This window comes from Bemisia tabaci, chromosome 5 (genome assembly GCF_918797505.1).
Source record: "Bemisia tabaci chromosome 5, PGI_BMITA_v3".
Taxonomy (NCBI): Eukaryota; Metazoa; Arthropoda; class Insecta; order Hemiptera; family Aleyrodidae; genus Bemisia; species Bemisia tabaci.
This window is the reverse complement of record NC_092797.1, coordinates 10,899,347-10,916,738: the sequence shown is the minus strand read 5'-3', so window position 1 is coordinate 10,916,738 and position 17,392 is coordinate 10,899,347. Positions and strand designations below refer to the sequence as shown.

Genomic DNA, 17,392 nt, shown 5'->3' with positions numbered 1-17,392 from the left:
TCGTTTCCTCAGCGATAAGTAAACCGCCCAGTAACTTTTATTTCTCTCTCTTAATCACTGAAAGCAAATAAGAGACGAGACAAAAGGTCGCGGGGATCACATTGCAACGTTATCACCGAATCATTATCGTGGGCAAAATTTTAAAACGAGGCGCTCGGATCCACTCGTTTATTTCTTCACCTCCTTTTTCATAAAGCGCCTTGCTCAGCAAAAACACTATGAATGGGCGAGCGCAATGTCCGTACGCGTCTGCGCAGGAAGTGTCAAGTTTGGCTGAATGTCATTTCGAGCGACTTCCTCGTTCATTCATAAAAATAGTACGATCACGATTTCGCAGCCCACTTTTTATTCATGAGAAAATTTGAAGGTTCTCGATAGTATTTTCGGCTGCGGAGTTGCTGACGACTGCGGGAGGCATCGCCAGGCTCTCATGGCTCTGCTCATTGACGCGACGTCATTTCATTGTGAATTCACGCGCGACGATTCATGAATGAACCGAGCGGCAAGTCAATGAATTCCTACTAAGCTTTCAGTGCTACGACCCATATTGTATGCCCAACGTAGCCCCTGCCCGACCATCCGATACCACACGGCATTGCATCGCTGGATCATTCAACAATATTTTCCGCTGCTTTTCTCATTTTGAATACAAAACATAGAACTTCCTAAAATTCATTTCGGCCTTCAATGAAAGTTTATCCTATATTTTGTGTTTCTATCAGTGTTTTAATAACGTTTTATACACAAAGTGAACCTACTTTGCGCGTAATTCTTGAATAAATTGCACTTTACGGTGGCACTACTTTATCGAGTCAATCACTGAATTGAAATTATTTTTGTCATGCGTTCGACGAATGATTAATGGCAGCGCATGCGTAGGCTGATATCCTGTCTGAGTTTGTGTTACAGTTCCTCCAATGCCTTGAAAATGAATGGTTTGCAGGGAAAATGGGGTTTTTTTAAGTTAAATTGTTCCGCGAACAATGACAGAAGCCTTTGAAGAGTAAGTCAATTTATTTATCTTTCAATTTCATTGAATTTTGGGCGTTAACGCTCTTCTCGAAGATAGGCTACTTTCAATGTTGACCTACACCTATTCGCCTCCGAACGTATTTCGTGGATTCATTCCATGCTAATCATGAATGGATTCTCTACTACAAATTCTCTTGTAGCCTCTCTTCGAGTCTGGTGAAAATCCGAGCCATTGTAGTCTCTATGCCTCTGCCTTGAAATTTATCATGGAATGATCATGAGCTCCATTGCAGTGAGCTCCCATAGTTCCACCACTCAATTACCGATCAACTCATTGTTTAGGGAACTTTTCTGTGAACTCAAAGTAAACTTTAAGTTTAGGTCGTAGCTTAGTAGTCTAGAAAGTCTTGTTACTTTTCTTTGTCTACTAATCATCACTGAATTATCTCCCTCGAATACGTGCATTAACTGTCTCTACCTGACCAAGAACGCAGTATTAATTGATTAACTACTTTTCTACCTTCATCGAGGTTTAGTTCTCACTGATCATGTATGTACGGTCATGAATTTTAGTTAAGACATAGGGTGGCTTTACAAACTCTGTAATAATACGAACCTACGCTCACGCCTCTAAATTTAGTGACGTTGCCAATTGATAACCTCGAAGTGAAAACAGCATTTTCTCTCTTCCTTGACTTGTATTCAGAATTTCCCTACCGAGAAAAGCACTTGTTATGTTTATTAAGTGCGCATGTAACACTTGCTCTTTCTCTATCGTCCTGATAAGTATATGTATCGTTGTCACGAATTTGTTGGGCTCTCACTTACGACGCCTACATACATTATCTGTTTTGCCTGATTATACTGTGCTCCGTGTGGCACAGAGGAAAATGAAGGAGAAACATTGAATTATTATGCCCTGGTTTTCCATATCTGATCGAGTAAATCAAAATCATCCAAACTCAAAAGTTATTTTTCATTCATTGTGAACTCAAAAAGGTAAAACTGTTTGGTATTGATTATTTCATTGGCCATTCAGTATGCATCTCATCTCTGCTTCATATAAAGCAACATTTGACGAAAGTTAAAAATGATTGTATTTTATTCACCCCTTACCACAATTTTCTGGATGGATGTTCGTCAATGGGATGTAGAAACCTCGTAACCATCCCTTTACGTACTACAAACTGCCATCTGCCCAAATTTTTCAGATTTACCAGTTAAAACTACTTTTTTATATTTATTTATATTTTTGTGACTGTGAAATGCTCCCTCTATTCTCAAAACCCAAGAACTGTTGTGGTCAAGAAGTTTCTAAGCTGCTTGTCAGCTTGTTTATTTCTCTTAATTATTAAATATGTCTCTGCTTTAATATGCACAGTGAGAAGGTTCTTTTGACCAGTACTTAAATTTTACCATGAGAATGTTTTAAGTCTTTGTACTGTTGATATGTGTAATTATTTGAAATCCCTGAATGTGCAGAGATATTTACTCTCCTTTCTTTGAAGTCCACTTGTACTTACAATGCTCCTAAATGTTTATAATTAATTACACTGTTTCATCCTTCTTTTAGTGGAGTCTACTTGGTCAAAGTGCTAGCGCAGGTGATGACAAGAGACGACAGCACAGGAGGATGGGTTCCTATGGGAGGTGGGGGCCTATCAAACGTGTCTGTCCGAAAGCGTCTCATCACCACAGCCCCCACCGAGGACAACAAGTTCGAATATCTCATTTTCGGGAAAAGAATCTTGGATCAATCGGTAAGATCAATTTTGCTTCTATCCTCGTGCATGTTTAAATTAGAGCCTCCATTATGCATGACAAGCATAAATACGTTTAAGTACGCAGGGCTTGTCATTTTGGACGACAAATTTTGCGTAAAAACTATTTCAAATCAAGTGTTTCAACACTGAACATATCCTGTAATGTCAAATAATGTTACCATAATATGTTTGGATAATCAGGGAGATGTCAGGAAACCGCCCTGATTTTCCAGACACATTATGGTAACATTCCTTGACATTAGAGGATATGTTCAGGGTTAAAAACACATAATCTGAAATAGTTTTTACGCAAAATTTGTCGTTCAAAATGACCAAGCCCTGCGTACCTAAGCATATTTCTGCTTTTCATGCATTTCATTTTCTAAATTCTGTAGCAACCCTGCTAATAGTGGGTGTGTTAATACATGGTGACCAATCTTCCACCCATTATTCTTATTCTTATTCATTATTTTTTTCATCATTCCCATTATTTCTGATCAGCCCTGCCACCATTTCATTTCAAGAGCCTAACAATTTTATATAAGTGTAGATGAAAAATAGTATAACAATAGGTTTAATTCTCTCGCAGTACCTTTAATCTCTCCTCAATTAAAGTCAAAATAGTGCTCAGTTTAAAAATAAATTTTGTATGCTATGTTTGAAAAAACTGCTTTCAATACCTTTTTGTTGCACTGTTGGTAACATATTGATGGTACTGTTGAAAAATGGTAAAAAAAATACTGGTAATTCCTTTTGAATCCAAATTTGCTGCCAGCTGCTATTTATGAGCCTTGAGATTGATAAAAATTGTTGAAATATGAGAGCATCTTGGAAGGAGGTTGGTGATCTCAGTGAGTATATATTATCTTGTCTTTGGCTCTCTTGAAAATGGTTTGGTCCATGGAAAAGTCTTCCTTTAATAAGTGTTTAAATTTTATTCCGTGTTGAATCACAGCTAAACAGCACATGTTATGCTCTGTGCTTTAAATCTCCCATTTTACAGATCTCTTGATGCTGTCTTGCACCCACCAGCTTCAAGGTGTAAACAAATCAGCAGAACTGCCACCACCTCCTTGTTTTCTGCATGACTTTAGGCCCTTAAGTTTCCTCAAGTAAAGGAAGGAGAAGGGCAAGAATGCCAAATTTTCTCTTTGAAAGTACTCATCCCAAAACTTGTAACACTCAGCATCAAAGACATTAAATAGAGGACTGCAGAACAAATTTGGATGGAAAGAAAGAGTTCGGAAAGCTTTTTTTCTCCTCCATTTTTGAGCTGTATTTTGAATTTTCAGGCATTGTTACCCTGTCTCATGTTGCATCCCAAGAATTTATCCATTTTTGTCTATTTTATAATGGTTCAATTGCATCCATTTTTCTTAAAATTAATTTTCTGCAAGTACGGAAAGAATTAAGCTTCTTGGAATTTTTTGCCGATTCTTTTTAACCCTAAATGGCAAAAGAAACCCTGTTTTGAAAATGCAAATATGGGACCCGTTTGAAACGATAATTTTGGTGAGCTCTGATGACCTAGCCAAGTGAGGATAGCCCTGGTTTCTGATCTCTTGTGATTTGCTTTTACTTTCTCCTGATTATAACGGAGGAAATTTCCTCCTCATTCTTGTTGTTTCAGGTTGTCTTCAGTTGCACGATCAAAAAGGATTTTGAGTACAATAAAGTAATGCCAACTTTTCATCACTGGAAGACAGGAGACAAAAAATTTGGGCTGACGTTCAACACAGCAGCTGATGCACGTGCCTTTGACAAAGGAGTCCGGATAGCTGTCGAAGAATTATTAGATGGCAAGTATCATTACTAGAATAAATCTTATCTGTCTTCGAATAGATCACTGTTTAGGGTAAGAATTTAAGCACCCCAATGTTAATGAATAAGGTTGCTGCACCATGTTGGAGAAAATCGTTTCAAATGTGATAGAGATCTTGTTCAACCTTATTCGTAAAATAATCGTATAAAACCGTTCCGTGTACCACCATACAGCACCATGGTTGGAGTATAAATTCAATCATCATATTAAGATTTTTGAAGTTGCACAGAATTTCACAAAATATCCAAAAAAAGAGTCAGAGTTGCACAAAAAATTTAAATATGCATTAAAGAGATTCACACAGTTAAAGATGTAGCACTGAATTTGGGGTAACACAACAAACTTGTTGGCATACAAACTTGTGGTCTAAGAGATGTTAGAAGAACCAAAAATGAGAGACATGGGTCTGGGGTCTGAGGGATGTTGGAAGACCAAGATTGGACTCGCATAGGTGTCGGGTCTTAGCAATGGAAAAAAAAACCTTGAAAAATAGGCAGCACATACTTATATAGTCTTACAAATGTCGGTGGTGAGACAGCAAAACTACTCGTGATTGGCCGGCTATAATCTATGCAGCTATCAGCTGCAAGTTTAGTAATAAAAGAGATGCTTGGAGGATAACTGAAAAGAAACAAAATTTTGAAGAAAAAGGAATGAATCCAGCCAACTTTAATGAATGAAAGAATTTAAAGAATGTTTTTAAAAAAGTATGGGAAAGTGTTGGCACCCAATACCTATTTTCTAGTAAAAATTTCTTGTAGAACATCTTGAAAACTTCCAAAGCTGTAAGTAAGAATTTTGCATTTTTACCTATCTTACTGTAGAATCAGGATATTCAAAATTAGGTTGGTCGAGTATGTGGGGGCTTGAACTCCCAAGTAGTACATGGTGTGAAGTGCAAATGCACCTAAGATTGAACTTTTAAAATGACAAAAACTTTGATATCAAGTTGCATGGCGAGAAGAATTTGTTATCTCAGGCTCTCCCTAGCGCAGCCATTAGGACTGTGCGTGACTTGTGTAAGTAAGAGCACAGATAAATATTTGCCAATTTAGGAGAAGATAATAATTGTATAACTAGCGAATACTCAATTGCAATTTTGTCTTAGCGAGTAAAACAGAGTGAGGCAAAGCAAGAAAGGATGGTTTTTTGCTTTGGACAGTTGGATCGTGCGATCTTTTTCGTACCCTCTTTTTGACAGTGTTTCAGTTTCTTTGTTTGCTTTAGTAGGGAATGAATGTTAGGTTCAAAGGTCAGGGAATTCGAAAATTCTTAAGTTAGGGAAAAGCAAAAAAATGCCAGCGACTCAAAAAATGAAAAAATTACGAAAGCCCCATTTATTGTAGTTATTTTTTTAACTGTGGTAAAATTGAAAAACAAATCTCTTTGACTGGTTTAATTCTTGCGCAATCAAAAGAGGTTAATGAATATGCTCAGAACAAAAAATTATCGTTGCTCTCAGGTATCATTCAAGTACCGGAACAATCCTTTTATTCAGTTCATGTGATCAAATCATCACACAGAGTGTGCCTTTTCAGTTATTTGAGAAGAATATGGCAGAATATTTTTTTAATACGAGTCAACATAGCCTTCTGTCTTCAAAAAAATAGAAAAAAAAAATGTCATCACTAGATTTATTTCTAATCAGATGTACTTATGCTAAAAGGAATTGTTTCAGGCGAACCTCTCACACATAGTTCCTTTTAATATAAATGCATTCAAATGATCTATTGCCACATAATCATTCTGTATATTTTGTTTCTTATGCTTTTCCCCTTGTGGATGTTGATCTATGTGTGGTAAGTATTCATTGAAAAATGATAGATTGGAGCTTTTGCATGCCATGGGAATTTGCGATTTGAAGTCATCATACTACGTAAACTACAAGAAACATGACTTTCACTGGTTTTCTCAGAAAAGAATTCCCAAGTTTAAAGCGTTGCCTAAGAGAATGGAGAGGTTGTAACGACATTTCTTTGACGCGACACGTTCTCAGGCGTTGGCCTAATTCAAAAACTCACAGGGACCTTTTCGAAAGAGGATGGAATTTCACTGCAGAAAAGTGTCTAGTCCTTTAATGACATTGTCTAATAATTGCGGAAATGAAAGCTAAAAACCAAAAATTGTTACTTTATTAAGATTAAAACGTGCTGCTCATGCAACTTTTGCCAATCAAGGGCCACTCTGATTGGTCCAATTCCATGCGACAACTGCCTCACTCATCGATGTTTTGATGGCCTGAAAATGATTGTTGTTTTCGGTTAATATCCACCAGTCTGACATCACAAAACTGAGTTGTTATGGCCCCTCCATTCTTGTAGACAACGCGCAAAGTGAGCTCTCCAAGTTGAGGTTATGACAGGGGATCATCCATGCAATAAGAGAGTCCACGTTTATATTTAGTCAAAGTCTCCTTGCACACATAGGGAGTAAATACATTAGCTGTGTTGCCACTTTCTATGGGGACTTCAGAGTAACAGTTGCAGCTCTGAGCAGCAATGAGCTGCCAATGTATTAGCTCCCTGTCTGTATATGGAGGATATAAGTGGACTTGAAGGTAGACTTTTTGGTAAAAAAGTAGATCTCCTCCATTACCTCACACTTGAGAACTTTTCTTAAACCTGGGATTTCGTCTCGGAGGAAACCAGTGGCACTATCAAGTTTTTTGTAAAATTTTACGTTGGATGGAGTGCTTAAGTAAATCCTATTGCAAGTGCTATTCAGTAAATCCTCGTGGCTTACAAGAGTTCCATTGAACTTCAGTTCTATTTTTCAGGTTTCGGCCAGTATACATTTTTAACAATATTTGGATTTACAAACTTTACTATTTCTCATTCTTATACCTTGTTTCTATGTATCACCAAAGGCTGACTGGTCTGAGAGACGGGATGATGACTACCCCCAGAACTTACTTGAAAAGGGACCTCATTGGCAATTTTCCGGAGTTCCTTTTTAGCCTTCTTTATGGAATATCATAGAGCTCTCAAGAGCCTCGTTTTAGTTTTTTGCGAAGATCCCCAACAAAGACTCATTGAGTATGTTTGAGAGGCTCACTCATACTATCAAAAGATATACCAGAGAAACTTTCTTGTAGGCCTTTCGGACCATTTTTTAATTCATATGAGACATCAACCCATGGTTTCAACTACCTTGCAATCGAATCCAGTTTAACATGACCGCCATGTGATTCACGTCATGAAGAAATCATAATTTTTTTTTCTAAACAGAAAAACTCATTTTAAACAATCATAACATTGCTAGCATAGTCAAGCGTTACAATTGGTACCCGAGAGCAATTGAAGTAATGCAGATGAAAGGATAACGACCAACATTTCTCCCTGTGATGTCACAAAATCTATTGGTGCAATATTTTTTTGTTTGAAACAGGGTTGGATTTTAGGCGATTCTAAAAGTCATTTTTTCTGCTATAATTTGATAAAATGAAAATTTTAAACATTCTCATCATTTAGGTACTTTCCAAAAATGAATTTCATAAAAAATTGTGTAACACCCTAACTATTTGTACCATAACTGAATGGAAAAGATTTAAAGGATTTTTTATCTTAGGAGGAAAAGACCCCACTTACCTATGGGGTTGTTGAAGTATTACCTGAGCTACCCAGGGGAAGGTTCTGAGCTTGCTGTATGGGCTCAAATGAGGGGTGGCGAAGGGAAGTTGAGTCCGTGTTATTCGAGGAAAGCTATTTTTTGAAGCTTTTTCTTGAAAGTTTGAGGTGCAATTCAAATGCGGAGGTGTTAGGTTGTCTTTCGGATGCTTTAGAAGAGGGGAAGAGTATGTAGTATGTACTTGAATCATTCCTTGATTCCTGCTTGTTACTATTTGACTGTATTTCATCCTAATTAAGTTGTATGTTATTTGCAGGGCGAACTTTGAATGTTGTTCCTACGGCACCTTCCCGGAAACCACCAGTAGATATTGTTGATGATGATGTTTTTATGGTGAATATTACTATTTAAATTATATTTTTCCTTCTTTTGTGCGTGTGTTGATGAGATATTTCAAAATTTTTGAGAAAACATGACCCCTAATACGCTGTCAAAAATAAGTTTCATCTTAATGAGCTAGATAAAGAAAAAAGGCAACTGTGGTTTTCATAATCGTTGTGTGTGGCGGTCATTACATGAATTTATGAAGGGGGAAACATCCATCTCTTTAAAATTGTCCATACTCTTAGATTATTATGGGAAGGGTCCTGACAAAACACCGATAGTGTACTTGGCTTCAACGTCGGTCCGACAAATCGTCAAAAATCACTAAAATTTAAACATTTTATTTTGAAAGTTAAGAGTATACATAGATTTGGAAAACCAGAAATTGTCCAGGAAATGAATGTGCTAGAATATGTGTAAAACTAAAGGAGGGTTGAACCTTTTATCAGAACTTTAAAATGTGTTTGGCTCTAATCATTTTAACAAGTAGAAAAGTATATGCTTGGCTTTCTTTCTGACTTGTCCTTTTCACCTGCACTGTTTATCAGCTTTTATTAGATGACCAATTTATCCAGTCATTTCAATTTATGAGTCACCCAGAAACGTCAAGTCAGAAAGAAAACCAAGTATAAAATTTTATAAATGGAGTATTTTATTAACAATGCCAAGATTTTAATTATTATTATGATCATGAGTTTTTATAAAAGGAAACCCCGTAAAACCCCTCAACCACAGTCGGTTTAGTTTTTGAATCAGTACTCAAGTATTTTTAAAAAATGAAATGTTGAACATAATGTCCAATAGTATGAACCAAGAAGAAACTGATAGGAACACAAGACCTCTTTTTTAAAGACCTCTTTTTTAATGATTTAGGGTGGCTTTAAGGTACAATTGTGAGCCTAATCCGGTTTTTCAGGTGGATTGAATTGCCAATAAAAATTTATTTTTTTCCTTGTTTTTGTTTGAAAATGTTTGCCCTCAATCAAATTTTTAACTCTCCTGAATACTTTTGGAAAATCGCCGAAGTTCCTGTTTTCTTCGCATGATCCATGCTTAATGGCTTAGGACCAATCCTATCTTTAGATCTTTAACTTTTTAATTTACTTTGGTGTCTGCATTATAGGCATTGGATCTCCCTGTGGAGTCACGATCATCGTCGGACTCGTCTGGTGGAAAAGCATCAGTTCCACCTGCGCAACCCTGCACGGACTACAGTTATGTTCAGTTGACGGACATGTACAACGTGAATGTAGAACGTCGCGACAGCACAGCTAGTTTGAAGAAGAAACTGGCTCCTCCAGTGTTAATGGATAAGGTAGAACAGAAGAAAAGTTGTGTGGCAACGTGCATCGACACAATCACGTGCGTCTCGTGCTTAGACCATTGTATTGACTCGGAGGACGACATTTGCTCATGTAGTCCTCACGGAGATAACCATTTGAAGAGGTGGGCGGGCCTAGCTCTGTTATCTCTTTTTATACCTTGTCTTTGCTTAAATCCTCCCTTGCGTGCTTGTCATCGATGCTGCACCCGCAGCTCCTAGCCCATCCCCTTGCCTTTATTTTATTTTTTATGAGCACGGCTCTCTCGTGATTCGGGAGTGCGCGGAGAGCACCAAAGCAGTTTGGCTGTTCTTGTTTCATTTCTATTTTGTAATTAATATTTATAAATATTTGTAAATTATAAATCTGTACACTTTTATTTTGACTGTATCATACCAATTAATCGCTCGTCTTTTCATAATGTTTATTGTTTCACTAGACGTATTGTTATCTTTTGAATCATTTATGTTTACTTCACTCCTTCGTATTTTCCAACTGGTTAATGATTTGTGTCAGAATTTTTACAATTTGATTGTGAATCAATTGAACGCTAACGATTTCTTAAAACATTTTTGTAAAAATGCTGGTATTTTAGTGCTTTCTCGAAATTTTAAACAACTGTTCTTCAGTCTCTCTATAAAATGTTTTGACTTTTAGGTTTTGCAATCGCGGATGTAGTTTTTTCTGGAACAATCATTGATCATAGCCAAGATACGAAGGAAACTTTTTTTCTCTCTACCCAAAGCAAGGATCTTTGTAACAGTTTCATGCTAAAGATTCCCATGTCCAGTACATTGTTTCAGAGTCAGCACCACTGTCATTACCATTAATTGGACGCTAATATTGGTCTGAGATGCCATAAACATTATGTAAATCTCTTTCAAAGCACCACGAATGTACATTAAAAAGTCAATGATGTATGTTTCTATCAGTTGAAGACAAAAGCAGGTTTTTCCAACCTTGAAACAATGTAATGATCATGGAACATTTTCGCATGAGCTGCTGTAATTCTGGTTGGACTCTGTAGACTGCTTCTTACCTCAAGTGTCTTGCTTAAGAATCTCACCCAGTTTTGTGAAGATAGTTCATGATTGAATTGGAGGTAGAACTGGTATGTAACTGGCTCTACTGTTCAGAGATAGTATTCAAAGAAAGTCAATCCTTTCGATCCAATGTTATCAGTTCCAAACCATGTATCATTTTGAATGGCAATGAAATTGTTTTATGTCGTCATGACCGCTTGTGAAGAAGACTGGAACCTCATTATGAAAGAATAATTCAAACAAAGGCGCTGTGTATATAGATAAATGAGCAATGAATGAACATTTTAAAGGAAGTTTTTAAGTTGGAAACATCTATCTACAAAAGGAATTTTGAAATAATGCATTTCTATTAGAGCCTTATCGTGAACTGCACGATTTATTATTATTATTCTACAATTCCCTTTGTAGTTACATTTTTCTACTTAATGATGACCAATTAATATTTTGCTTTCCATCATAGAAGAAATATTAAAGGTGGTGGTGAACCAGTAAATGTTTATTACTGTGTCTCAGCAAGCAATGGCAAGTTCGATGATGATCTTTGCACAGGTGGATATAGTTGGTCGAAAGCAGTGTCTACCCCTTTATGTAGCCTCATTTTCATCAGCTGATAGGTGGATGTACTCTCCTACATCAAAGTCAAATTTCAGAATGGTTCCCTTGCCACCACCTTTTGTAATTTCTCTACGACTTTCCGTAGCATCTTAAGGAAACAAATTGTTTTCGTATAATTCTGTTTTTCTACCTGTTATGTCTAAAGAGCACAAACAATTGGTTAGTAAGAAACTTCGCAGCATTTATTAATCAATATGTGGCTCATTTTGTAGCCCATGATATCACTTTCTCCCTTCAATTTTTCTGTTATTTCCCTTCATTATCCTTTTAATCATTCACGTTTACTTCTAAATGATCTTCAACTCTGAATATGCATTTACAAAAAGTTACAGAGTGCTAAAGTAGAGATCTAAAATCAGCTTTTCTTTTTTGCAACTAGAGTTTTCTCTGGTTTTTATTGCTCAAGATTTCAATTTTATGAATACTTTGATTTTTTTCATGGTCAAGGTATTTGTTCATCAATCAAAGAAGTTGGTTTATCATGGATGAACTGTAGGGTGTTCCTGTCCATTGGTGATCAATTAAAGTTGAAAGTTCGTGTCAAAAAATTAAAGAAGGTTGGGTCCCTTCAGAGCTACTGTTAAAGATCTAACGGGATACCAAGATGTCTACTGTAAGGAAAAAATCCAGGTACACTGAATTGGCAAGGATTTTAAGAGGCTGGTACGAAAGTTCTGAAAACGTAGGAGTTTTTACATTAAACTACAGAATTTTAATTTTTTTTAAAATGAACTTATAGATAGAGACTCGGAAATCAGCAATTTTTATACATCCTCTGCATGTGTAATTCATGAAAAAGCTGGTTAAATGCCCCCTTTAAAGTACAGTCTAGTGAAAATTGAAAAATAGTGAATTAATTCACACTGAAAAACTGATAATAAGCAACATGTTCCTTGAAATTTCCATGTAGGTATGAAGATAGCAGTATTTCTTCAGAATTTTTACCCTTGAGTAAAAACCTTGATGCAAAGGATAACATCAGATTTCAGCCATAAAAATGTATTGATCATCAATGCACAGACTGATGATAGGCACATATTTCTAATTATTTCTTCTCTGTGTCCCTTGTTTTTTCAGGAAGCTGCTCAAGATTACAGCCTCCTTTTCCTTTATAATTAACTTATTTATTGTATCAGTACAGGGGTCATTCATAAAATACATAACGCTGAAAATCAAATTTTTTTATCTCTCTCCCCCTCATATTGAACCTGTATTGCAGTCCTTTAAAGACATCATGTTGCTCTCAGTTTGACCACCCTTTTAAAGAAACTAAGTCTGATAAAATTTAGATGAGAAATTGGCACCTTGTATTAGATTTTGAAAAATTAGCACCTTGAGCTCATTCTGGCCTTACGTAAGAGCCTTGGACACCCCCCTTACCTCTGTAATGCACCCATAACGCAGGCTCCGAACTTCTTGTATTTTATGAACAGCCCCTAAATGACTTCATCTCTCTTGCTTGTGCTTAAGGGTTCTCATTTCATCTCACATTTTTTATGACCTTATCTAATGCCTGTTGTAAGTTAGTTGTCTTAGACTATTTTTTTATATTGAGTTAATGATCTTTAGTATCTATGAGTCTATTTGCTGTCAAAAGCCAAGGAAACAAATAAATTTACAAGAATGCTGACAATATAAAGTTTTATGTCTGAACACCAATTTAAAGTATTTACTACTTTTTCAAAGTACTTAAAGTCTTATTTGCTCCATTGACGGAAGCTTTGTCCAAACTTCTTTTAATTGTTTAGTTATTGTATCTGCAATACTGTCCTTTTGTCGTTTTTTCTTGTCACTCCAAGTGCCAGTCAAAAATTAAGGAGCTGTACCTACTTTCATGGTTCGTGCATGGCTTAGAGCTTTGAAAAATTCTTAATTCTAAACTTTTTTTCATCAAGGCCAAATTACTTGAATTTTATTCTTTACTAATTGTCAGTGTTAAGTGTCTGTTGTATTTACGAAGTTGATAGTGATGAGAAAAAGCAGAAGAATGAAGAACAAACGTAATTCTCCTAAATTAAAAAGATTGTGTGTTGAGGAACATATTACGAAAAAGATTGTGAAAGGCGCTTAAAAATTTTTCAAAAAATGCTTAATTTCTTATTCTCCAGGCTGCACGAACTGTGACTTTCTTGTCTTATGAATGAAGGTTGTCTTAAGTGTGCCATCAAAGGCAAAGAGCGCTATTAATGTTTTGTTCTTGTGATACTAATTAAAGTGGGTGGAGACTACTTGCTTAATAGGGCCTGATTTTTGTTAATAGAATGCAATCTCATAGTGTAAAGGACTCTGCTTATGATCTCTCGAGTTAAGTCACAGATTATAAGCGGCTAGTGAGGTTTTCAATTTGATTTTTTTTTAAGTAATCTTAATGGATTATAACCCATTGTATTTTGACATTGTTATGAACATGATCACAGTATGAGCGTAACTGTCATTCTATTAGTTCTCAGCATCATCAGAATGTTTTAAGAAGGGAAGCCACAGATTCCTTAGGTTTAACTTTTTTGTTATGTAAAAATTAAGACGAACTAATTCTGCTGTGCTCAGGAAGAACGCTGTATGAGCCTTCTTATGTTGCTTAATTTCCTTTGTTTAAATACGAATTTTCACAGAAATTTGTGAGTATTTTTCCTCAAATTTTTCAGAGAATTTTATTTGCAGTAGGATCTAAACTTTTTGAAAATTGTAAGAGAAAATTTCGTAACTGTCCTCAAGAATAAATATTTCATCAGAGGAATTGTGGCAACTCTCGAATTTTCATATAGCATTCTCCCTTAGCGCGGCAGAATATTTCTCCATCAAAACCAAATTCAAGACACCAAATCCGCATACTCTTAGACTGGAATAGCTTACCTGGAGAGTCCCTTATAAAAAGGAATTTCAAATCTTTCTTTTCAAAAATGTGACCTAATTCCTGTATGATTTTGTTTTAATATTATTATCATCAGCTATTCAAAGTTCTTTTGTAACGAGAAAAAGAGTGTAGAGAGCTATACACATTTGCTCAATACATTGTTTTTGTAATTGATTAATCATATTAAAATTTTAATTTGTTCAAATCAACATTTGCCCCTCAATATCGGCTCAGGAGTATTGTATAATCGTGTAATCATCAGCCCCACATTCCGATTGACACCACAATATGTGTCACTGACATAAATCGGATTTGCCTGAAATGTCAGTCAGGCGGTTTCGATTTTTAGGTGTTGGAGCTATCATTGTAGTTTGCCTCATTATTTTAACGGCATTTCGTGATTCAAAGGCAGAGTCGTTCACAATTCTGTTAACCTTTTATTATTTTCTTGAATTGTCTTCATTGAAATGCCTAATCTTTATTGTTTACTCCTTGAGAATTTTCAGTCAAAAAAAATCGGATGAGACTTGTATTTTTAGGTACTCTGCTTTACCTAATTTATTTTTGACTGCAAAGACACTACTATTCCACAGAAATTACATTTTGAGCACTCACAGAGAATGTAATCTGGATGAAACTTAAAATGGTTGTATTTGATGAATGTTCATAACCGATTTCACCCTCGCTTCATGTATAAGTAGCACCACAACAGTAACACATTCGCAAAAAGTTCATTTTTCAAAGGAGGTGTTGGGTCACTTTGATATGGCTATCCTATTTTGTAGTTGCATTGTGATGAAGGGGCCATCTAAAAATTGTAGAAACTTGAATTTTCCGAATCTTGACTTCTCCTAATTTCCTGTAACGCTTGGCTGGCTCCATTTACATAAATTAACACTTCTATCTTCTTGACTCTATGGATCTATTTTTTAAAAATATATTCAATGGTCAAATACACCAGTATTGCTTTAAACAATAAATGAATTAAAGTTTTTAATTCAGTCGAGAAAAGTGTATAAAAGCAGAAAAATTATCAGCTCCCCTCTCTGTTGGTTAAAAAGTGCGTAAAGTTATATCAATATATTTGTAATGCACAAACTACCTTTCACCCCCTAAGGCGCCTTGTATTTTAGGAATGGCCCCTGCATTCACATACAGCTTGCAATCTTTAATATCATCTTCTAAGAAAAAGGAGGCCCCCCCTATATGTCAACTTGTCTCCTTAAATTCATTATACAGCATGATGATCAATGACTCAAGTCGAAAAATGTGCATTTCAAATCGCAACGTTGTAATTCTCTACTCTTGTTTTATTTTCGTGAAGGAAAAATAATTACCTAAAAGTTCCTATCCCAACTTCCTGTGAATTTTCTTCTCTCATTCTAAAAATAATTACGCAAAATTGCAAGGAAACATGTTGATAAGTTTTCAATGAAGAAAATAAAATATAATCATATATTTATGAACATAGCAATTGAGATACGTGTTTTTCGCATTTTGTCATTGATATCATACCAAAGGCTCAATTGTACACTCTACTTTCTTTTTTGCCCATTAAGTTGGTTTTTTGCTAGTAAACTCATTTTATTTTTACAACATGCGGAACATATCGTGAATCGTGAATTTACATGAAGATGGCCTTTAGGCTAAAGGAGGCCTAACAACTGTTATAAATTATCTAATTTATAATCTAGTTTTCGTTTGTACCCCGAAGCTAAAGAGAATTTTTATATCCGATTCTTTCAAAGATATCACGAGCCCAAACTGTCCATCTTCCTGAAGATTTTCTAGGAACATCCATCAGATTCAATCAGGTTTAATTATTTACTTGTCCCACCGATTTGTCAGGTCAGGACTATGCACTTTCATCTTATTTGAAAATGAGGTTTTGAAATATTCTCTCATCTAATGTTCTGTTGCATCTCATATCAATATTTTTAATCAATGAATACTTGGCATTTAGTTTTTCCAGTTCTTGTAGAAAAATCAAATCAATCCTGATTTTATGAAAATTTATTGCCGAGTGCTAAGGCTTCTTTCAAATCAAATATTTGTTAATATTTACCTGTTATTTTAATCCCGTCAAGGGTAACATGATCTAAACTTGACTACTTAATTACTCTCCAAGGAATCATCATTTCTCCTCCTCTACGTGCTATCTGTTGTAGCTTGATCAGACCAACTTGAGTGGATAATCCGCTCAAGTCTGTAAATTATTGTTATTTTATCCATGGTTATTTATTCATTTTTTTGTAACAACTGTTTAACTTTAAACATATCCACTACCAGAAAATTTTAAACGATCATTGTTTCAACTCGAAAATGTATGAAGTGGTATGCCAGTAATGTTAATGATATTTACCCAAGTATTTAACTGCATGAACAGTGACTTTCTTCTCAGCTGATGCTCATTTTAAACTAATTTTAATGCCTGTGTATAAATTAATAATGTATTGTGTAAAAATAATAAGTAATAGCAGGAAGATGTAAAAATTGTAAATTTAATGCCCCACTCCCCCCTTGTTGAACCCATTGTTTGTTTTCATCTATTCGTGTGTTTGAGATGCAAATATTTTCTCTCTACGCTGTTATCGACTCCGAACGTAACCCTTGCCTCAATCACTTTTCTCCTTCGTTTTTCTGTACATACTTACATTTTTATTCTACCTCCCCTCCTTCACTTTGTTCTTGAACAATTTCTTTAATAGACTATTTTAAACTGATTGTTGTAAAATTATTCTCTTCAAGTTTGTTTTAACCTTTTAATAACAAAACGCATGTGAAATTTCATAGGCTCTTAGCAGGGCACGCCCTTTATTTATTTTCTTATTCTACTTGTCGGAGAACTTTTTTTTCCCTTTTTTTTTGGCTAAAAATAAACATTTTTATTTTAAATGTGTAAATACTGTCTTATTGAGTATCCTGAACTTAGTCCCTGAACAATAATTTTTTTTTCTTTTCTTTTTCGTGAAGAAAGATGTGTTTGGCTAAAGGGAAGGGCCTTTACCCTCCAACGCACTTATTACAGGGATTGTTAAGGAAACCGAAAA

At 35.5% G+C, this 17,392-nt stretch overlaps 1 protein-coding gene across 2 annotated transcripts; it reads left to right on the top strand.

Moving 5' to 3' along the window:
- Window positions 1–233: 233 nt before the first annotated feature.
- Spred (Sprouty-related protein with EVH-1 domain) lies at window positions 234–17,065 on the top strand. 2 transcript variants are annotated; one of them, XM_019047724.2, is made up of 5 exons: window positions 234–1,003; window positions 2,546–2,732; window positions 4,366–4,534; window positions 8,492–8,517; window positions 9,632–17,065. In XM_019047724.2, exons 1-5 carry the CDS (start codon window positions 984–986, stop codon window positions 10,049–10,051), a joined length of 822 nt encoding a protein of 273 aa, XP_018903269.2. In that variant the 5' UTR covers window positions 234–983; the 3' UTR covers window positions 10,052–17,065. The 2 variants fall into 2 exon arrangements, with proteins under 2 accessions (XP_018903269.2, XP_018903268.2); XM_019047723.2 differs by having other exon boundaries at window positions 269–1,003; window positions 8,441–8,517.
- Window positions 17,066–17,392: the final 327 nt, after the last annotated feature.

What these genes read in the sequence shown, in the direction of transcription:
- Spred (XM_019047723.2), top strand. Translation starts at nt 984, where the DNA reads ATGACAGAAGCCTTTGAAGA. An exon ending in ATGACAGAAGCCTTTGAAGA is followed by an intron (nt 1,004 to 2,545) that starts GTAAGTCAATTT and finishes TCCTTCTTTTAG; the next exon opens with TGGAGTCTACTTGGTCAAAG. An exon ending in AAAGAATCTTGGATCAATCG is followed by an intron (nt 2,733 to 4,365) that starts GTAAGATCAATT and finishes TTGTTGTTTCAG; the next exon opens with GTTGTCTTCAGTTGCACGAT.